Below are 22,396 nucleotides of genomic sequence, written 5' to 3' on the forward strand. Positions count from 1 at the left end.
CAAACCATAAGAGACTCTGAAGTCTAGGAAACAAACTGAGGGTTGTTGGAGGCGAGGTGGGTCAGGGAAGGGATAACTGGGTTATGGGTATTAAAGAGGGTCTCTTTTTGTAATGAGCACTGGGTGTTATTTGCCACTGATGAATCACTAAATTCTACCTCTGAAACTAATACAAAGAAAAAATGAAATTACATTGGTGTAATATAAAGAAATGGAAGTGCTTAAGAAATGTGAACAATAAAGTTTGTTATACATCTAATTGGATTTGTAGACTTTCACTTAAGAGCAAATGAGAAATACAATCATTTTCAATCAAAAAAAAAAAGAAAGAAAGAATAGAGTGAGTTTTAGGCATGACAATAAACTGAGAGATTAGGAAGAACCAGTATGAATGGGCTCTACTGAGCTATCCCCAAACCCAGTGCAAATGAAAATGAGCTCTTCACCTGGGCCAGGCCTGAGAAGGAAGGTAAAGTAGGAGAGTTTCCAGAGCCTTATCCCCAACTCTGTTTAAAGTCTCTCTGGCGGTCTGACTTATAAAGAGCTTGGAAGTCATCATTGCTAGCCTCACAGAAAGAAAAAAAGCCAAAAAAACAAAACAAAACAAACAAACAGAAACCCAAATCATCAAGTCTTAGATACATTAGGAAATTGAAGTTACAGGAAACATTGTCACCCAAAAAACTGGAGAGTCAGGCACATACAAAGAATCATATTTTACCAGGAGCAGAAGCTGCAGTTGGAGCCTGGTAGGAACACATGAAGGACAATTGACTAATTACTCGATACTGAGCCTAGTCTAGCTTGAGAGATAAACATGTGTAGGCCCCCGATCCCACCCCACCCCACCCACACACACTTTACTGGGTTTTATGTCCAGGAGCCCCACCAAGTTCTCAGGGTGAATATGGAAGAAAAACTCCCTTGTACATTCTGCAGGGGCGGGGGAAAGTAATGATTTAAAAATAAGCCCAGAATGCTCTGTTCTCCTTGAAAAAGGTCTGCCTTCAAGGGAAACTGTTCTACCAGAGCTTAAGCAAACTTGGTTTCCCAAAACCTAGTTGACCTGGGGAAAGGGAAATACCCAATTCTGGCCCCCTCTTCCTATCTCATTTAATGGGGAAGGAGGAGGAAGCTGAGAATCAGGGACACAGGTTCACTAAAACACTGAGACCTAATCATAGATTATAGGATGTTTCTCCTCCCCCAATAGTTTGCCAACCTATCGATGTGGCTCCTGTATAATAAGAGGGACTTAGAGCTAAAAGAACGGCAAGCCTCAGACCTTATTTGAGAAAGAGTCTCTAGGGAAATCCAAGAACATTGGAAAAAATTCTAGCCTCACCTATAGCAAAGAGTAAACACAGTCCAATTCCTAGCCCAAAAAACATTCCTTTTACCCAGTAGCTTATGTCTGGCTTCCAAAAAAATTATAAGGTATGCTAAAAGGCAAAAAGCCCAGTTTGAAGAGACAAAATAAGTATTAGAGTCAGACTCAGATATGGTAGAGATTTTAGAATTATCAAATTGGAAGTTAAAATAACTATGATTATTATGCTGAGGGCCTTAATGGAAAATGTGTATAATACGCAAGAACGGATGGATAATGTCAACAAAGAGAGGGAAACGCTAAGAAAGAATCAAAAGGAAATTCTACAAATCAAAAACACTGCAATAGAAATGAAGATTGCTTCTGGTGGGCTCAGCAGTAGATTGGACACAGCCAAGGAAAGAATCAATGAACTTGAAAATATGTCAGTAAAACTTCCCAGACTAAAATACAAAGAGGAAAAAAAAAAAACAGGGAAACAAACAAACACAGAAATATGAGAAAACTACAAAAGTGTAATATAGCATAATGGGAATACCAGAAGAGACAGAGAAAAGAACAGAAAAAATATTGAAGTAATAATAGCTGAGAATTTCCCAAAATTAATGACTGATACCAAATCACAGAACCCTGAAGCTCAGAAAACACCAAAAAAAATCTATGCCCAGGAATATCATATCAAGCTCTATAAGATCAAAAACAAACAGAAAATCTTAAAAGAAGCCAGAGGAATAAAAACACCTTTCCTATAGAGAAACAAGGATAAGAATTACATTGGACTTCTTTCCAGAAACCTTGCCAACAAGAAGAAAGTAGAGTGAAATATTTAAAGTGTTGAAAGAAAAAGCATCCCTGTGGTAAAGACAAAAATCTAAGCTCTCCTTTTCCGTGTGTGGAGCTATGAGTGGAAAGTGACTGCTCAGACATGCTCTACATCTCCCTGTCCCTTCTCATATAAATGTCACCATATAACTGGTTCTAACAAATGGAATGTAAGCAAAAAACACGTGTGTCACTTTAAGGCCAAGAAAAGGGTATGCCCTCCATTTTCTCTTTCCCCTTCACTCTGGTAGATGAAGAAAACCACAAGGTCCCAAGGGTGTGGCTGAGCCACAAGACGGAAGGATCCTGGGTCCCTAAATTGCAGCATGAAAGAAAGTCACCTGTAAACCAAGAATACCCACAAAGAACTGTTACATAAAAAAAATAAATTTCTATTGTTTGAGCCTTTATGCCTTTGGGATCTGTTTGTTACAGCAGCTAGAACTACACTAGGTATTACAATTCTCTTTCTTCTTTTTCTAGAGAAACCTCTGAGCGTTCCTTAACCCTTTGAGGTGCGTTAGCCACATGCTTCTTGTCCAGGAACTTTCTAAGCCCTTTTAGGAATTGTCCAAATCAGGGTTTCCCTGACCATTTATCAAGATCTCTCAGGAATATTTTGAGGCTTTACTGGGAAATATCTAATGTTGAGGTCATATCTTGATCTTCTGAGGTTCCAGAATCCCAGGGAAGAGAAAGATACAGTTGGCATGACACACCGTTCCCTCTCCCAATCCAGCATTTCCATGTCCAAATAGCCGAAGATTTCCACCATGAAATGGCAACTCTCCTTTCCTCTCCGTCAGAGAAGCCTATGAAAGCCAACGTTGGGAACTCTAAGTCCAAGGTTGCCCACTGACACTGTCTCAATTAGCCATCGCCACAAACATCCTACATAACAAGCCACCCCAGGACTCAATAGCTTAAGACAAAACAAAGATCTCTTCTCATTTTCACAGGATGGCTGTGTAGAAAAGGTCTCGTTCTGGAGCCTAAGCTGGAGGGACAGTGACTACCTGGCATGGTTTTATCATGGCAGAGGACAAAAGTTCCCAGAGGTGCGGATGGAAACATGTGAGACCTTTTAGTATCTATGCTCAGGACTTCACACATAGTCACATTCAATTGGCCAAAGCATGTCATATGGCCAGGCCAAGTAAAGGGGCATCGAAGTCCATTCTGCACACACGAGGCCTCAGCAGTTCTGCGATGTAACAGCAGGGTGTACTACCATAGGGATGCATTAATTCAGTCTACCACAGTCCCTGAAAAATACAGCCACAGGAGTTGTAGTATGCTTACCTAAGGTCCATGGGGCCTCTACTGAAGGAGGTCAGAAATGTGTATTCACCAGGAGACACTACAGCTCAGTATGAATATTTTGTGGGACTTGGGCTCTTTAGAATCCCTATGACTTAAATACTGCAATAATGCAATAGGAGGAAATACGAAGTCAGACCAAGAGCATAATTAAAAAACTATTATGTTGATTTCATAGGTGTTCTGCTCACATTTAAGTACCTACTGATAGAAACCCATTCTATCAATCATTAAAGCCATGCACGGTCTCAAAGACTAGCTTCAGTCACTCCTCATGCAGACTAAGATGAAGTCTTAACAGGAACGGAATTGCTGAATGATGGAGCTGAGGGGAAGCTCTGACAATATCTGGCTGGTCCAATTCCCTCTTTCTGAAGATGAGGAAACGCAGGCAGAGACAAAGGAGCATGACTTATGAGCCACTTAAATACAAATGTCTGCAGTGTATTGTGCCTTCCCCAGCACTCTGTTCCTGTGAGAAAGTTTTGTTAGCAGTTACGGACTTGTACTAAGGTGGGCCCCATGACAATAATTGTGATCATGGGGCTGTGGGCTCAAAGTCAAGAATTCGGGTGAGTAGGGGCGCCTGGGTGGCTCCATCGGTTCAGCATCTGCCTTTGGCTCAGGTCATGATCCCAGAGTGCTGGGACTGAGCCCCACTTCGGGCTCCCTGCTCAGTGGGGAGTGTGTTCTCCTTCTCCATCGCCCTCTGCCCCTCCCCCATTCGTGCTCTCCTTCTCTCAAATAAAGAAAATCTTTCTTAAAAAAGATAAGGTGACCCATTTGGTTGGCCTCTTCCCAGGAAAAACCCAATCAAAGCTGCATAAGAACTTTAGGGCTCTCAGAGTCAAAAACCCTAACATAATATTCCTCTTCAGTTATCTCATAACCTGTGTTAATATTTTTTTTTTTTTTGTAAGCAGGGGAATTGCCAATGATGTCCCAGTATCCTTCTCTTTCCTGACACTCTCCTCACTTTTCCATTTACAGTAGTCATTTCTCAGAAAAGTTAAGATGGAAATGTCAATCAACTTGAGCTAAGACATCACTCCTGCTCTAAAAATGCTAACTTTACACACAGAAAGAACTGTTCATGAAAGGGAGGCAAACCATGAGACTTTTAACTCTAGGAAACAAACTGAGTTTTGCTGGAGGGGCGGTGGGTGGGGGGATGCCACAACTGGGTGATGGGCATCAGCAGAGGGCACTTGATGTAATGAGCGCTGGGTGTTATTATATACAACTGATGAATCACTAAGTTCTACCCTTGAAACTAATAATACACTATATGTTAACTAAATTGAATTTAAGAGTAAAAAATAAATAAAATTAATAAATAAAAAGAACTGTTCATTAAAACAAACAAGAAATGCTAACATCCTCACCTCTCCTGATATTTGAATAGCGTTCTTCTTCCATCAGTTAGACCTGCTTTGCTCTTGGGTTGTCCACCATAATTACACTTCAAAGATGTGTTTTTCATACTATTATGTTATGCATTAAGACCTACACAGCTCCACAGTAGCCTCTCCATGGCATAGAGAAGTAACATTCACATTATCAATAAATTGAAACGGCCACAAAAATTTGGAGAGATCTTTCCCAGCAGCTACTTAGATCTCAGGGACAGTCTCAGAAGTTTGACAAAACTCTCTCCTTGACCAAATTTTAGTCAGTCTCCTCTGAACCCTCTTCTCTACGAGGCCTCTATCTTGGGCACGCACACATCCCCCTCCAGTCCACAGCCTTAGCCCACTTCTAGCAAGAATCCTGCTGAGTCAGTTTAGAGAGAACTCGCCCCCACCCTGGATATCTGATCAGCCTGGCCTGTCATCAGCAAGAATTCCTCTCCCACTACTGTCACCTCGGAATGTCTACCCACTGATTCCCTTACTCTGCCTGCGGGCTGTACTTCCCCAACCTATCTTTGCTGTATTCAGAGCTGAGTCCGTATCTCTCCCCTAGTGTGATAGTCTCGACGCCTACTTCCATATTACTGAATAAGTCTTCCTTTGCATTTTAACACAAGTGCCAGAATTTTTTTTTTTTTTTTTTTTTTCCTTGAACGACTTCCCAACAAAAACCCAAACCCAGAATCTTTTTCTGGAATGAGAAGGGCTTCGGGGCTTGTCTGCTCATTGTCCAAAGAGCTGTCCTTTGAACGTTTTGGAGAAGATCCCTCTATATAGTTACTTCCTCCACGAGATTACATGCTCGAGCTTTAACAGGTAACAACTACGCGTACCAGGAAGTTCCTTCCCCATGTATACTACGAACCCGAAGTTCTGGACCTATGCTTGCCAGCATCCGAGGATGCTTCCCCAAAGATCCTGGACCCCTCCTTAGGCCCCTCCACACTCCCTTGCTGGTCTAGCCTTCATAACGCATTCCTTGAAGCTTCGACAGGGTGCCTCGGGTGCTCCTCCAAGCAAACGCAAACCACTGGTGAATGCAAACGAGCACAGGGATAAGTGCACCCAGGTCACACTCCGTTAAAGCGTAAATCCGGGCTCTTCCTGCCTCCGGCCCGCCGAGGGCGCACACAGCGCATCGGAAGCTGACGGCCCCCGGGGGGGGCGGGGTAGGGAGGGGAACCGAGAGGGCGGAGGGCACCGCGGCGCAGGCCGGTGCGAAGGCGACGCGAGGAGGGTCGGGAGCTCCGCGGGGAGGAACGTGACGAGCCGACCTGCCGGAAACTGCGCCGGGAGGAGGGTCCGGAGCTGGAGCGGGGCCGTCCCCCGGCGCCGCCGAGGCCCGCTGACATCAGCCGCGCTCCTCCCCCTCGCCTCCCAACACCCTCAGCTCACGGCCGGACCCTCCTCCTCCCACCACGTGTCCTCCCCGCTCCCTCCCGAGGGGCCGCGCGCACGGGAAGCCGGAGAGGCGGCGGGGATGGCGCTGTGACAGCCGGGCCGGAGCCCTCGGCGTCTCCCCCCGCGGCCCCGGCCCGCGCCCCGGCCGCTCGGTGAGTGCGCGCGGGCGGCGAGCCGGAGGCCCGAGGTGGCGTGGCCCTTCCCGCCGCTCCGGGGCGGCTCGGCGGCGGCGGGGGCGGGGGCGCGAGGCTGCAGCTGCAGCGGCCGCCACCGCCTTTGTTGCGGGCCCGCCCGGGTGGCAGGCGGTGCCGGCTCCCGCCGCCCGGCAGGTGCGCCGGGGCGGGGAGGGGGCCCGGCGGGGAGGAGGGCTGGGCCGCTGGGGGCGGGGGGCAGGCGGGGGCGGCGGGAGCGCTCCCGGCGCGGGACCCGGGAGAAAGGGAAATGGGACAAGATGGCTGGAGAAACCCAAGCGCGCCCGGGGGCGCGGCGGCCGCGGGCGGGGCGCGGGGCCGTGGGCGGGTGGGCGGCGGCGGCCGTGGCTGCGGGCACCTTGCCGGGGACACCATCGCTGCCGGGCGGTGTCACCTCTGCCCCCACCTCTTGCCCAGGAGCGGGCGGGGGAGGCGGCGGCCAAGTTCGGGCCCCAGCTCCCAGGGATCTGAAGCCTGTTCCGCTCGTCCCAGACCCGTCGCATTCGCCAGTCCTTTTTGGAAATCTAGAAAAAGCACACTTTGAACTCTGGAGGGATCTTTTCTTCGGAAGCCCGGGAGGATGCGGCCCACAAGATGCACACTCACTCACACCTAGTAATTGCCCGCGCCCCTAGAGGGCAGGAACGCGGCCCTTTGTACGGGCCTACTGCTCAGGCAGAAGAGTATTTGCGGCCCAGAGGCATTTCGCGGCGGGGGTGGGCCCTAGCAGATTTCTGCACCTTCTTGGGTATCCAGGCATACACCTCACTATGTATCACTGAGTCTCGGGTTTGGAAAAATCCCTTAAGGCAGAATGACTATTTTCTGAACCAGCTCATGGACAGAATCTTTGACTTTGGAAAATCCAGGTGATGGTTATTCTGGTCCTACCAACCTCCTGATGCTTAACTGGCCTGTAGGGACAACCCAGTTGAGCAAGTGTCCTATCTGTATCCAAACACCTTCATTGATAGGAAGCCAACACCCCTTTCCTGCCGCAGATTTCATGTTTGAGTGGCACTGACTGGGAGCAAGTTGTCTTTCACTGCACTCTTTAGAACCTCTCCCAGGAATGTTTACCCACCGGCCTGTTCTGCCCCTGGGTCTCTACAGAACCAGTCTGGGCTCTTCCACAGGTAGTTTTTTAAATATTTGAAGGCAGTCAGGTATGTTATCTGCCTGCACCCCCTCTTATCATAATTAAATATGTCACCTTCCAGCTTCCTGGTGCTTTTCCTAAATCCCTTCCTCCCCAGGCCCGACTCCGTTCCTTCCCTTATTCCAGCCTCAACAGTGCTCAGGGCTAAGAGGTTTGTGCAAGCTAAGCCACCCCCATCCCAGGCTTTGAAGCGTTCACACTAGCGCCTGATTTTTCTCAACTGAATCTTGCTTGCAGAGATGGAGTCCACAGCCTACACTCTCAATTTGACCCTAAAAGAGGAAGAAGAGGAGGAAGAGATTCAGAGCCGGGAACTGGAAGATGGCCCCACGGATATGCAGAGAGTCCGGATCTGCTCAGAGGGTGGATGGGTAAGTAAGAAGATGTGGGGTCCACACAGCTATGAGGAGAGAAGCAGGCCTGGGAGCCAGGCTTGTTTTAAGTCTCCTCCTCAGGCAGACATAGGAAGTAAAAATAGCCCAGCCCAGCCCGGTATGTTTGCATTCCTGAGAAAACAGTCCTGTGGCTTTAAAAGGCACTGTGAAGAATGGAAGAGCTGGTTCTAGGAACAGTCTCTTCAGCCATGGCGCTGATCAGCATTCGGGTTGGAAATTCCGGAGGCGGAGAGCTCATCTCTCTGCTGTTCCCCTGAGTCCCCTACACCCTGCTCAGTGTCCGGCGTGTTGCAGACACCAACTACCAAACTATAGGGTTTGCTGACCTATGTCAAAGAAAAAAAGTTCTGATGCTTGTGAAGGTGGTAAGGAAGAGTGTTCAGGACTGTTGAGACAGGTGTCAAGACTGTTGTGGTAGGGGAGAGTTGGGGCTCAGCACTGAATACAGTGAGACCCATGGGGATTTCTAACCAAGGAGCCAGAGCGGAGGGGTCCGTGGAGGGAAAGTTACTAAGCGGAGACATCAAGAATAGGGGGGATTCTTGCTAAACTGACTGAATAAGATTCTTGCTCAAGGCAGGCTAGGGTGATCAAATGTCAAGAGTGGGGGAGTCTTTCTAAACGGACTTGGCAGGATTCTTGCTAAGATGGGGCTGGGCAGGCTGAGGACAGGAGGGGAGCCCACAGGGTGGCCTGGCAGAGAGGAGGGCTCAAGGAACCTGGCTGGGTTTGGGAAGGAGAGGGTCTGCTGCTGGTTGGAGGGACCCCATTTTAAATAAGACTTGGGGCATTGAGCTGACACGAGGAGAGCTTCAGGACACGAGGCCAGTTCTTTGTGAACACGTCTCGGGATCGCGCACACATAGGAGAGCTGCATTTCCTGCTGGCCTGAATTGAAGGATTGGGGTGGTAGGCAGCAGAGACTGTGGGACATATCCAAACAGAAGAGTGTGACAGAGTAAACTTATGAAAATGTAAATGCAACATGCAAATCCCTGCCGGTCCGCCTGTGGCAGGTCTCATGTGGACCAGAGCTCCCTAGAAGCCTCACCCCGAGAAGTGAGCAGGGCTTGTGCCATGGGCGCTTCTGGACACTCCAGGGGGGAAAATAGGTATCTATAGATATTTGTGTAATAGATATTTATCGTTATAACTGTGTATAATTATTCACAGTACATACTGGACATCATGACATTTGGGCACGAATGGTGAAAATCTTAAACATGCAGCAAACTGACATTCCTTTTCTCTGCTTAGTTTTATATGTGAACATTATCAGTACCCATTATATTCTTTGTTTCCAATAGGAGATCTGTATTCATAGAATCCTGGTCCTCCCAGATGTCCAGTCCAGCTCCCCTCCCACACGAGGGAATTGGGGAGCAGAGAGGTTATCTACTTTGCCCCAAGGATATGCATGTTCACTGATATTTGTTCTGAAAAATGCCTATTGAGCTGGACCCTTAAAAGTAGTGCAGTTTGTTGTGTATATACCTCAATAAAAAAAAAAGAAGAAGAAAAGAAAAACAATACACCACCAGGCTCTGGGTCCGCAGTCTGGCTCTGTAGGCTGCACGGCCCTTGTGTTTCTGTGTTCTCTGCCATCCCAGCCTCCTCCCCGATTCGGCTCCCCCACGGCTGGGAGACCTTGGAGGACAGGAGTCAGTCCCATCTGGCCTGGAACGAGACCTCAAGGCAGTAGAAACCTTGGGCTCTAAGGCTGTATTGGCCAACCCAGAACATCTAGATAGCGTGGAAAACCTTGGACAATGGGCAGAGTGAAGGTGGACCTTCAGTGTGGCAGGCAATGTGGCAGCAGGACAGCGAGGAGAGAGCAAGGCGAAGACCATGCCTGGCTGGGAAAGAAGGAGGTAGCTGCAGGGGTTGGGGCGGGGGCGCTGGCTTTGGGGGCCTCCACGCAGTCTGCCACCCATCTGCAGTTATTGAGCACAGCGGTGGTGTTCAAGACAAGATCCCTAGTCCCCTGGAGTTGCCAGTCTTGTGAGGAAGGTAGGGAAGTGGACATACTTCATAGTACGTCATTCGGAGTGCAGTGGGGGGTGGTAGCTCAGGAGTGGGGTCTCATTCAGGCTGGAGAGCTCGAGAGGCTTCGGGCAGAAGGACCTGGTCTCGAGCAGTGGGTAGGTTGACTCCTGGGGACATTTGGCAATATCTGAAGACATGTTTGGCTCTCATGACTTGAGTGGGGGTTGGGGAGTGGGAGATCCTAGTAGGCATCTCCTGGAGAGAGGCCAGGGACACTGCTAAACATCTACAATGCACAGGACAGCCCCCACAGCAAACGATTATCTGGCTCAAAACGTTATTAGTGCTGAGGTTGAAAAACCCTGCTTTAGGGTATTGAACCAGGGAAAGAAAAGAAATGAATCTGTTCCTCAAATAGGTATTTTGGTTGTAAGAGAATTGTGTTAGGGTGATCAATAAAAGCCTTTCCGACGTAAGAACCGTGCTATATATTAGGATAATACTCCATAGGAGAATTGGAGTAGAAATAAGAGTTTCGAGGAGAGAAAAGGAAAACTGTGTCTTGAACTGAGTCTCATTCACGAGTGGCACTGGCCAAGGGAAGGGAGGGGGCTTGCGCTCCAGACACGAGGAAAGCATAAGCAAGAGCCCCCGAGAGGAAAGCTTGTGTGCGGGGTTAGGAGCAGCTCCCGTAGCCAAGTGGCCTTGCTGAAAAAGCACGGGCTTTGGAGTCAGACTCCCTAACTCGGTGACTGTGGGCAAGTTACTTAGCAGCTGTTTCCTCACGCATAAAAGTAGGGTAGTGACTCCCATTTCTTTATATTGTTGAAAGGATTCTGCAAGATCATCTCTTTAAACGTGTAAGAGGGACTGCCCTGCCCGGTGCCTGGCAGCCAGCAGGCGCCCCCTGCGGATGCAGGGCACAGCCCTTGGCCCCAAGAGCCCTACCAGCTTCGCTGGGTGGTCGTGCCGCGTCCTCAGTGAGGCTGTGGGTGTCTGGGTACTTCCCTCGGAGATCCACCGGATGCCGGCCTGCCGGCAGGGCAAGACCACACACAGCTGAAGGGAAGAACGCCTCTCTGCTGTGCCCTGGATCTTCTGAGGAAAGGGAAGAGGACGGGGATTGAGGGTCCCTACCTGGGAGGCCGAGAAAGGGTGTCTGGGGGGATTGAACACAGGCTGCCTGACTTTGGAGTTTTGCCCAGGGCTCGCCCTGTTTACCTTACTGCTGTGCTTAGCCAGATACAAAGCTTCTGTGGAGAGAGGGGAGGCCTGCGCCACGGGGCCTGGCTGAAGGCTTGCTCGATCCTCACAGAGGGTTGCTGTGAAGAGAATTTCTAAGCCATGGCACTTTGTGTCTCTGGAGCATAATGTGGGCTTGTTTGAAGATCCTCTGTGGATCAGTCATAAATACGAGGAGATGAATCTGGCACTAGCCAGCCTCTAGCCACCCTTCTTATAACTTCAGGGCTCCTGATATTTTTACCAGGCCTAGGATATGTTACCTTTGTGAGTATCGATAGACCCTCTGAAATGACAGGCCTAGCCAGGCCTGTGTCCCATTTTATCAGCAAAGGGAAAAGGACTATAAATAGGTATGGCCTAGATCTGGAATTTCCTAGGGAGAGAAGAGGCCAAAGAGAGAGTTGTTCAAAAGCCTGGAAAGTGGGAAGGGGTGGGGTGGAAAATTCCTGGCTGCCTGGCTTTCCAGATTGATGAAGCCTGAGGAAAACCTAGAGATCCATCCCTTTTTACCTCCTAGTATCTCACCGTATTTCAAAGAGGAGGCTTGGTTTTGTGACAGACAATGGTTTAATGATTATTTGAAGCCATTCTAAGTGGAACAAGAGAAGGGAAATTCGGATATTGTTTTCTTAAATCAAAAACACATTGTTAGGTGATTACTATCTACAAGAAGTGTCCTAAGCTTAGGGAAATGGAGTAAGCATAGGTTTTGCACTCAGTGAGCCTGTATTTCAGTGGAAGAAGCAGACAAGTAAACCAAAAGAATACTGCATTGTGATAAGTACCACCATAGTGTTGGCCTCCGGGTACCATGGGAACATGCAGGTGGGCACACGACCCAGGTCAGGGTGGGCTTCCCAGGGAACAGGACATCTAGGCTAAGCCTTGGAAGGTGGGTGGGTGTCAGCCAGGCCAGAAATGGGGAGAACCTCTGAGGCCGTGGGAGAGCCATGTGCGGGGACATGAGGTTTGCTTGGGGACCTGCAGGCATGGAGGTGGGGGAGAGTGGAGGGCTGGTCACCAGGGAGGCCACTTTGCTTTGTGGGGCCTGGAGCCTTCAACCCAAAGAGTGCTAGGTCCAGACCTCAGTGCTGCCATTTAATGGCCTCTCTGAACCCATTTCCTCCTTGATTAAATGGGGTTGTTGGAGAAAACAGATGAAGCAGTTATAGGGCCTCTCCTAGGAAATGCTCCCTACATATAGGGAGATGTGAGACTGGGAGTGAGGGAAGTGGGAGAGTGAGAGTGGGAAGGGAGGACGTGGACTTCGGGAATAAGGAGAAATGCCCGTGTCCAGATGACTGACGGCTGGACACCTGAGGAAGCTAAATGCCCGTGCAGACACTGATTTTCTAAGCTGATGAAAAACGGTCTCCTAACCACCCAGGCTCTGGATTCAGCCTTGGGGAATAGCTTCGAAAGCGACAATACAAAGGATCCAGCCTGAAACCCTCGCCCAGTGATTTCTTGCCGCTGAATACGATGAACTTTGGAGGAGGATTTTTAATGACCGAAAGAAACAACATGGTAAAGAGAAAAGCACATAGTTGAGTAAACAAGAGGAGGATGGTTTGGGTGGCCTGGCTGTCTCTAGCTGCCAGTGGCCATTCCCACAGGGGTGGGGGGCGTGGGGGCGGTGGGGAGAGAGGAGTAGAGCTGCCTTCTCTGTCCTTAGGGCTTTCTGCCGAAGGTCTAGGCATGAAAGCAAACTAGTTTGCTCCAGTATCTCATTACATAAATTTAAGCTCTAATTAGCTCTTCTCTCCTCCTACTCACGCTCTTGTAGATTAGAAAAAGCCAAATGAGGCCCTCTCTCTCACTGGCTCCTCCCTGGGCGTTGGGTTCTGAGTCAAACACTAGGGCTGGTGCCCCTGGAAATGGAGAACGGTGCCCAGGAACACCCCCCCCCCCCACCACCTCCTCCTGGGCCAGAGATCTGCCGACTTGGGAAGGCAGGGGATGGTTGGGCAGGTTGTATTGGTAGGGGGATTGTCTTAGGGTGTTTCCTTGGGTGTGGTTGCTCCTGGCTCCACAGTGGGGGCTGAGCTGAGATCAGCTGTCCCTGCAGTGTGTGTCCCAGCCTGGTGATCTGGTGATCAGTGCTGGGGAGTTTCCCTCCTCAAGGTGCAGTGATAGACACTCAGCAGGGCACGTGAGACCTGTGCTGTGTGCTCGTTTCGCCTCTAGTAGCCTAGTGATGTGGACAGAGCATGTCCCCCCCGGTCAAGGCCCCTCCCCTGTGAAATGAAGATGTGTGAGTCTGTGTCTGCATGTGCCTATTAGTCGTTGAGAAAGGCCTGTTCACTGTTTCAGGTGCCCGCCCTATTCGATGAGGTGGCCATATATTTTTCCGATGAGGAGTGGGAAGTTTTGACGGAGCAACAAAAGGCCCTGTACCGGGAAGTCATGAGGATGAATTATGAAACTGTCCTGTCCCTGGGTAAAGCTTTGTTTTCCTTTGTCTCCTGGAAGCTCTGAGCCCAGAGAATTGTTTCCATGTCTCTTCTCTGGTGTGTCCAACATCCCTTTCTCCTGAACTTGGACTCTGTCCCCTCCATGCCTGTGCCCATTTAATTTCCTGTTTTTGATGTAGGCAGGATATAAATATTGTGTCCTTCTACCCAGCAACTTGTGCCAGTTCTCCGAACTATCCCTATTCAACCCAGGCATTCACATAAAAAAAGTCATAACTTGGGGCGCCTGGGGGGCTCAGTCGGTGAAGCAACCGACTCTTGATTTCAGCTCAGGTCGTGATCTCAGTGTCGTGAGATCAGAGCCCCATGTCACGCTCTGCGCTCAGTGTGGTTATCTGCTTAGAACGTTCTCTCTCTCTCTCTCTCCCTGTCCCTCTGCCCCTATGCACCACATGCGCATGCACTCCATCTCTCTCAAATAAATAAATCTTAAAAAAAAAAAAAAAGCCATGACCTGAGAAATGTCAACACAGGTCTGGGCCTGTGTTTCATATGTTCCTTAGGAGGGAAGGCAGGCCTCATTATTACCCTGTCAAGCCTCAGACACTTGGGAACATACCCCGAAAGAATCCTTTCTTCCCTCCCAGCATTGGGAGGAAGCCACGTAATTAGAATGTAACCATTTGGAGGCATTTCCTAGTTTGCTCATATACGAATGTTCAGAATGTTCAATAGGTAGTCACCGCATCTACCCACTTCCCTACTACATGCAGTTCTTTTTTGTTGTTGTTGCTAGTACCAGCCCTCATTAGCAGAGGTCCATAAATTCCGTTGGACAGACTTATTTCCTATCACATTTTTTCTTTTAAGTATCCTGAGCCCTTTCCCCCGTCTTCTGTATGTCTCCACATTGAGAGCAGCTTGTGTGCGGGAGGGTATTCCTGAAGTATTATGAAATACTCATTTTGGCAGTGCTCTAAGCGAGTAACGCACAGCTGTAGCCTGTTCTGTTTCCTACAAACAGAATTCCCATTCCCTAAGCCAGACGTGATCACTCGGTTGGAAGGGGACGAGGAGTCCCAGAATTCTGACGAATGGCAGCTCCACGGAGGAACCTTTGCAGGTACAATTAAACCACTCCAGCATCCATCCACTGGGGAGCATGGGGAAGCTGGATTTTAAGTTTCCACATACATTGTGTGGGGTATTTAAGAGTAAGGCAGGGTTATGAGGCGGAAAGATGATGGGCTTTGGAATTTCAGAATCTTCTTTCCAGTGCTCTGTGACCTTAGGCCACTTCATTCACCTCTCTGAGCCCCCTTTTCTTCCTCTGTCAGCTGTGGGTAATACATCTCAAGGTGCAACCTTGAGATGTGCATGAAGCACTTTGAAGCTTGTATCGCATTTGGTCCAGTGGGTGAAGGAGGCCACCTCCGTAGTGCGCCATGTACCTCTGAAAACCAAGGAAAATAATGTGACGAAGCATGTGGCCAGGGTTATTTACCCTGGTTTCTTGTCCATTTCATCTTGGATAGAAAAAGCAAGAACAGATGTAGTACATATGTGAGCAGATATGTCTGAGAAGCACATGGTCCTTTATCAAGCATCATAGTTAGGAGGATAACAGTTGGCTAAATACAGGTTTCAAGCAGCCAGTGGTTTTACTCACCTTCTCTCTAGAGCTAAGAGTTTAAAATGCCATATTTTATTGATTCTAAGACATTTTCCCCCCACCTTGTTAACATCTCTGAAGTTAAGAACGCCTCTTAGAATTAATGGCATTTTTTTTTCTTTTTTAAATGGTGTATCTTGCAACTGGTGGCGTCTTAGTTTTGGTGAGAAAGGATAATTTCTCCAAGTACTATTCAGTTTCTGTGACCGCCTTGTAAATACACACATACAGTGAAACCTAGTTCTGACATTGGTGTGGAGGAGCTAGTGTTCTGCCTTACAGGCTTAACTGTGCTAAGTATGGTTTTGCTGTAGATTTTCTTGGTTTAAGGGATGTGATTCGGGCCATGGTGTATCTAAATTCTGTACTATTATATGGTAGTATGGGTTATATTTGATTTTCCACCCACATAAAAATATTTTGACCCAAACGTGGCCCACAAAACAATCGTGTGATCCGAGTCAGGTACCTGTGTTCAGTTCCCAGCTCTGGCACTTTCTAGCTCACCTACCTTGATGCCTCACTTCACTTCTGTAGCTTTATCTGCAAAGCGGGAGTAATGATACATAGGTGTTATGGGAATTAGATGCGGTGATCCATAGGAATTGGCACAGGAGTAAGGACTCTTAGGAAATGCTTTCTGTTATTAAGGTTACTGCTTTGGGTGGACCCTCAGATTAAGATATTCTTAGCATTTCGACCCAACAAATCAGGCAATAGGCCAGAAGTCATCTTAAGTACTGACCTCTTTGCCCCTCCCTGTTTGTCTCCCAGAAAATGAAGAGTCTGATGTCAAGCCCCCAGATTGGGTGGGTCCGATGAACGCCACCCCGCAGTTTGCTCAGCCCCAGCACCTGGACGGGTTTGGCCTCCGCCTGCCCCGGGACCTCACAGAGCTGCCCGAGTGGAGTGAGGGGTACCCCTTCTACATGGCCATGGGCTTCCCGGGGTATGACCTCTCGGCGGACGAGATTGCGGGGAAGTTTCCGTTCAGCAGGGGCATGCGGCGCAGTTACGACGCGGGGTTCAAGTTAATGGTGGTGGAATATGCCGAGAGCACCAACAACTGCCAGGCTGCCAAGCAGTTTGGAGTGCTGGAAAAGAACGTTCGAGACTGGCGCAAAGTGAAGCCACAGCTCCAGAACGCCCACGCCATGCGGCGGGCATTCCGCGGCCCCAAGAATGGGCGCTTTGCCCTGGTGGACCAGCGTGTGGCCGAGTATGTCAGGTACATGCAGGCCAAAGGGGACCCCATCACCCGGGAGGCGATGCAGCTGAAAGCTCTCGAGATCGCCCAGGAAATGAACATTCCGGAGAAAGGGTTCAAGGCTAGCTTGGGCTGGTGTCGAAGAATGATGCGAAGGTACGACTTGTCCCTGAGGCACAAAGTGCCCGTGCCCCAGCAGCTGCCCGAGGACCTGACCGAGAAGCTTGTCACGTACCAGCGCAGCGTGCTGGCCCTGCGCAGGGCGCACGACTACCAGGTGGCCCAGATGGGCAACGCCGACGAGACGCCCATTTGCCTCGAGGTGCCGTCACGGGTGACGGTGGACAACCAGGGCGAGAAGCCGGTCTTGGTCAAGACGCCGGGCAGGGAGAAGCTAAAAATTACAGCGATGCTGGGTGTCCTGGCAGACGGGAGGAAACTGCCGCCGTACATCATTTTGAGGGGCACGTACATCCCCCCCGGGAAGTTCCCCAGTGGCATGGAAATCCGCTGCCACCGGTACGGGTGGATGACGGAGGACCTGATGCAGGACTGGTTGGAAGTGGTGTGGCGGCGGCGGACGGGCGCGGCGCCCAAGCAGCGCGGGATGCTGATCCTGAACGGCTTCCGCGGCCACGCCACTGACTCGGTGAAGAGCTCCATGGAGAGCATGAACACCGACATGGTCATCATCCCGGGGGGCCTGACCTCGCAGCTGCAGGTGTTGGATGTGGTGGTCTACAAGCCACTCAATGACAGCGTGCGGGCCCAGTACTCCAACTGGCTTCTGGCCGGCAACCTGGCGCTCAGCCCCACCGGCAACGCCAAGAAGCCGCCCCTGGGCCTCTTCCTGGAGTGGGTCATGGTCGCCTGGAATAGCATCTCCAGTGAGTCCATCGTGCAGGGCTTCAAGAAGTGCCACATCTCCAGCAATCTGGAAGACGAAGATGATGTCCTGTGGGAGATTGAGAGCGAGCTTCCAGGGGGAGGGGAGGCCCCCAAAGATTGCGATACTGAGACTGCGCGGGAGGGCAACTGACACCCGAGGGGAGAGCTAAGGTAACCAGGCAGGCCCAGGTGCACGCTTGGCGCCTTCACTGACAGCCCTGTTTGTGTTCCACAAACACCCGCCCTCTTACCATCCTTTCCTTCGGTTCCAAGAACTCTCAAGCCTATGGTACAGTACCACAGGTAACAGGCCCTTGGCTTCTCCTGGACGTCAGTCTGGTGTCGCTTGGCTTGCTTGTGGGGGTTTTGCTCTGAGGCCTGGCCCCGGGAGTGCTTGTATAGTACATAAAACGAACAAAGAGTGAGCTACCGGAACATTTAATCTGAGAGCCGTCATGCTCAAATTATTTGGGCCTGAAATTGCCTAGCCTGACATTGCTCAGTTAAACAAAGTTTTGCCCAAAAGCCAGCTTTCTTCTTTCCCTTATAAATCATGTTGAACATTTAGGGCCAGGCTGTGTACCTGATGCACGGTGCTCCCTTTCACTGGCCTGTAGGGAGAACACAGTGATGTCTCGAGAGCACCGTGTGCTCCGTGCCTCAGCTCAGTCCTTGAGCGGTCGCAGAAGCCCGCTAGGACATGAGAACTGCAGCTTAGGCTGGCTTTTCCCTAGGAATTCAGAAGTGCTTTAGAACATCCTCTTCATCTCATAATGACCTTCACATGGGTGGAGTGAGCAATTGCAATAATTTCATGTAGTCCACTGAGGTCTGAAGGGAGGGATTTCTAAATTGAATCTTTGCACCAAAAAAAGAAAACAGGGCACATATCTAGGACTACAGTGAGGACTAGGACAATAGGCCTGGAATTTTTGGAGTTGACTATAGAAGGGGAGCAGCTTCAAGAGGAAGCGGGGAGTGGGGACTAACCAGCAACACCAGTGGAGGCGAGCCTACTCCCCCCCCCCCCTACCCCCCCCCCCCCCCCCCACACACACACACATACACACCTTGAGATGGGAGAACAGCCAACCAGGTACAGTGGGGGAGCAAACAATTCATTTTACCCTCTCGCTCTCCTTTCCCTAATTGTCAGTTAATTTGTTTCTCAGAGACACAGTGTTTAATATGAAAGGTCATTCCTTCCTTTACAGAGGACCTAAAACTATCTTGACATCTCTTCCTTTTGTAGCATAACTCCATGGTTCCATCCTACTTGCTTTTTTTCTCCAAAGGAAATGCTAACTGAAGTCTTTCATCCCTCTCCTCGCTGTGTAAGTGCAGGAGTGACTTCTGTCTCTTTCCCTGCCCCCAAGTCAAAGTGGACTCATACTGCGGGACTCCAGTATAATTCTGAGACCCCTGGATAACAGTGGCGCCAAGGAGGAGTTCTTACTGTTACATTCAAATCACCGAAACTGCTTCCCCGCCCCTCATGTCCCCTACCCTGTCCCTCCACGAACTCAGCCTCCCTTTTCTGCTAACCATTATACTGACTCCATTGGAAAGCAAACTTTGGATTATAGTGAGTTTTTCATTCTTTTCTCATTTTACCTTTTTTTTTCCCCCCCTCCTTATACATTTTTTATTTTCTAAGCTCTTTGCTACCAGGAGAGGAAAGGGGAAAAAAAGACAAGGGCTAGGCTGCAGCTGTGAAGGTGGGCATTTACATCTATCAACCGTGACCTTTTGCTCATCATGACCACCAGTTCCCTATACAATAGCCTCCCTTTTGTGAACGGAAGAAGTGATAGAAGTAGTTAGGGATGCTCAGTAAACAGGAGACTTGGGAGGGGACAGATGAGCATAAAACTGCCTCTCCTCATCTATTTGGAAATCTGACTAATGGAATAATTTTGTTAAAATGTGTACGATTTCTAAAATCCAAGGGTTAATTCACACTTAGGTTCTCTCTGTTTTCCAGCAAATGGAACTATTTGAAACAGGTGGGGAGGAAAATCCTCAAGAAGATTGCTCAAAGTGTGGATGCACAGGGAGCCGCAAAAGGCCACAGGGCTCGGAACAAGCCCACGTCTGGACAGCCACCTGTGTGCCCCATCCTGCGACATGGCCCAACCCCGCCCCACATCCACAAAGTGTCAGAAAAGGTGTCTGGGACCCTTGATTTCAGCAGAGACATGATTAGGGAAGAAACTGCTTCTGCCCCATTTTTTGTTTTGGAGATTAATCCATGTAAATATGAATGAACAAAGGTATTTCCTGGAGAAGAGACCGTTTGTTCAACACCAACAAGAGACTCAGATGGGCCCAACTCCACTGGTGTCCTTTCTGTGGAGCAAACCTCAAGTAAATGTTTTCTTTTGCCTTTAAAAATGCTTCCAGGAGTAGAACCTGTGCCCACACAGGTCAGGACTGCAGAGAAGGCTGTGTGGAAATGAGTCATTTATGTGTACCTGCTACTTACGTATTTCCTCTTTTGGAAAAATGAGATACTAATGATAACAAGATTCAGATAGACTGGCCTGGTGCCGGCAGATGGCTTTTCTACAGACTAGGTTACAGTAAGATACAGGTTAAAATAAACTGTGCTGTTTTATTTATCTTCCCAATCTGGTTGGCAGCTAGAATTTTTTAGGGCCTTCTTTAAGGGCCCTATTTGTCATTATACTTAATGACAGGGCAGCATTTAGTACACGAGCTTTTTCTCAGGCTGCCTGCACAAGTCACCATAAATTATCTGCTGTCTACATGGTACAAGGCTCATTGACTCATCTGATACTTGTTTTGTTGATTTCTTTAATATTTTTATCACAAGGGTATGAGAGGACATGGGCCTTTAGCCACAGCCGTTTCAAGACTTCTAATCTCCTTCTACCCTGCAGGAATAGATGGAAGGTCTTTGAATTTTTACATTATAGTAATTTGCATTCCCACATAAGTTGTTATGAAAACATTCCTTCCAAGCTATCTGTACTACGAAAAAATATGCCAGGACCTTATAGACAAAGCCATTGCTAAAAATGTCATTCCAATGTCAGATCTGAGTAACAGGCTACCGTAACCACTTTTCCTCCCTGTAGACTCAGCTCATTTATATATTATACTGTTCTTAGCCTCTTGAAACACCTATTTCTACTCAGGTACTCATTTTCCTATTAGTGATTCACCTTAAAACCAGTTTTCCTCCAAGCAGGGGGGGGATATTGCACTTAGTTTCTGGTATCTGAATAACTTTTCGGTATTTGAATTGTTTCCCCATTTGCTTTCACCTGTACTAATTGTTATCTCAAATGGCATCCAAATCCAGCTACCTTTCATTCCAGAAGTTTCTATCCCCTCCACTTGGATTTAATTTGTCCTCCACTGTCCTGGTTCCTGGCCCTTCCTCTTCATGTCCTGTTTTACTTGTTTTGGGAGCTTAAATGATTTTATAAGACCTAATTTTGGGTTCCTGCATTGGAGCCATAGTTTTCTTACAGAGAAGAGTAGAAAATGGGTTCAACTCCTATTTCATTCCAGCAACACCTTCTTGAGTCTCATCATCAGTTGATAGATGATGCCTTACAGGTTGCAATAGCACTGGAACTTTCCTAGAGTAATGGCTGTACTGTCAGGGTTTTTCTGGGCTCATTCTTCCACTGACTTAATGATGAGCTATGCTTAACAGAGTCCCAGTACAACTATTTTGCAGAACGGCTATTACCCTAGAGTTACTATAGCACATACTGAGACATAGTTGTACTCCCTAGTAGATAGAAATTGACCCCAACAATAAACTTTGATAATAAAGACAATAGGCTATGGTGGTTTTATTTATTATTTACCTGCTAGCATTGTGAAAGGTCACACCTCAAACTATCATTTACGCTTTATTCTCCATTCACGTTGGGGTGTGTGTGTGTGTGTGTGTGTGTGTGTGTGTGTGTGTGTGTGTGTGTGTGTGTCTGTATGTAATATCCTTGAATCAAAAAAGTGTTCATGGGATGGCAATATAAATGTTGGTGTCTGAAGACAAAGGAAAGAAAAATTATATACGTGGTTTTAAACTGAATTAAAAGTCCGGGGTGGGGGGCTGGGGGGAGGCCTGGCATGCGTGGCTTTTTTCTTTCTTTTAACGATTTTATTTATTTCAGAGAGAGAGAGCACAAGCAAGGGGAGAAGGAGAGGGAGAAACAGACTCCCCGCTGAGCAGGGAGCCTGACACAGGGCTCAATCCCAGGACTGAGATCAAGACCCGAGCCAAAGGCAGACACTTAACCAACTGAGCCACCGAGGTGCCCCATGAATAGCTTTTTTCCTCACTCAGTCATGTTTCAGATGCTCTCAGGGATGGTACATTAACAAATCACATGAAGGAAATCCATAAAGGGATATTAATCTCTTAAATGAGTGAAGGCATGCTAGCAAGTTGATGAACAGAGAAGAAAACTTAGTATCCTGTTTTCATAAATTTCTTTAAAAATGAAAGCATGAAGAACCTACATGCCCTTTCATGGTGTGCTTTTAGTCAAATTAGTCCTGACAATTTACTGTGCCCATAGATTCAATTAAGTAAGTAGTAGTCTACTATCCAAGAATAATCCAGACATTTTCCTTTTTTTAAGCCATCAGAATCAAGTGCTGAACCAATTTGTTGGCCACAGCACATAAGTCTGACCCCTAAAACCAAGCTTCCTTACCCTTATTCTACATCCTGGAGGCCTTTTAGCAAGAGCCAAAAATATGATAGAACACAGGCATTTATCTAATGGTCAGAGTAATCCTTCAGAAGTTAATTGTGGCAGGGCACCTGGGTGGCTCAGTCGGTTAAACGTCTGCCTCCGGCTCAGGTCATGATCTTGGGGTCCTGGGATCGAGCCCTGCATCGGGCTCCCTGCTCAGCGGGGAGCCTGCTTTTCCCTCTCCAGCTCCGCCATGCTTGTGTTCCCTCTCT

The 22,396-nt window shown here is 48.5% G+C and overlaps 1 protein-coding gene across 3 annotated transcripts; it reads left to right on the forward strand.

The window, feature by feature from the left end:
* Positions 1–6,265: 6,265 nt before the first annotated feature.
* POGK (pogo transposable element derived with KRAB domain) lies at positions 6,266–21,257 on the forward strand. 3 transcript variants are annotated; one of them, XM_032389396.1, is made up of 6 exons: positions 6,266–6,437; positions 7,873–8,006; positions 13,575–13,701; positions 14,700–14,798; positions 16,122–17,613; positions 19,427–21,257. In XM_032389396.1, the coding sequence occupies exons 2-5, from the start codon at positions 7,875–7,877 to the stop codon at positions 17,591–17,593; spliced, it is 1,830 nt and encodes a 609-aa protein (XP_032245287.1). In that variant the 5' UTR covers positions 6,266–6,437; positions 7,873–7,874; the 3' UTR covers positions 17,594–17,613; positions 19,427–21,257. The 3 variants fall into 3 exon arrangements, with proteins under 3 accessions (XP_032245287.1, XP_032245288.1, XP_032245289.1); XM_032389397.1 differs by lacking the exon at positions 6,266–6,437 and adding an exon at positions 12,649–12,788 and having other exon boundaries at positions 7,923–8,006; XM_032389398.1 differs by lacking the exons at positions 6,266–6,437; positions 13,575–13,701; positions 14,700–14,798 and having other exon boundaries at positions 7,925–8,006.
* The last annotated feature ends 1,139 nt before the right edge of the window (positions 21,258–22,396 follow it).

The sequence above is a fragment of the Phoca vitulina genome, unplaced genomic scaffold, assembly GCF_004348235.1.
Source record: "Phoca vitulina isolate PV1807 unplaced genomic scaffold, GSC_HSeal_1.0 scaffold54, whole genome shotgun sequence".
NCBI lineage: Eukaryota > Metazoa > Chordata > Mammalia > Carnivora > Phocidae > Phoca > Phoca vitulina.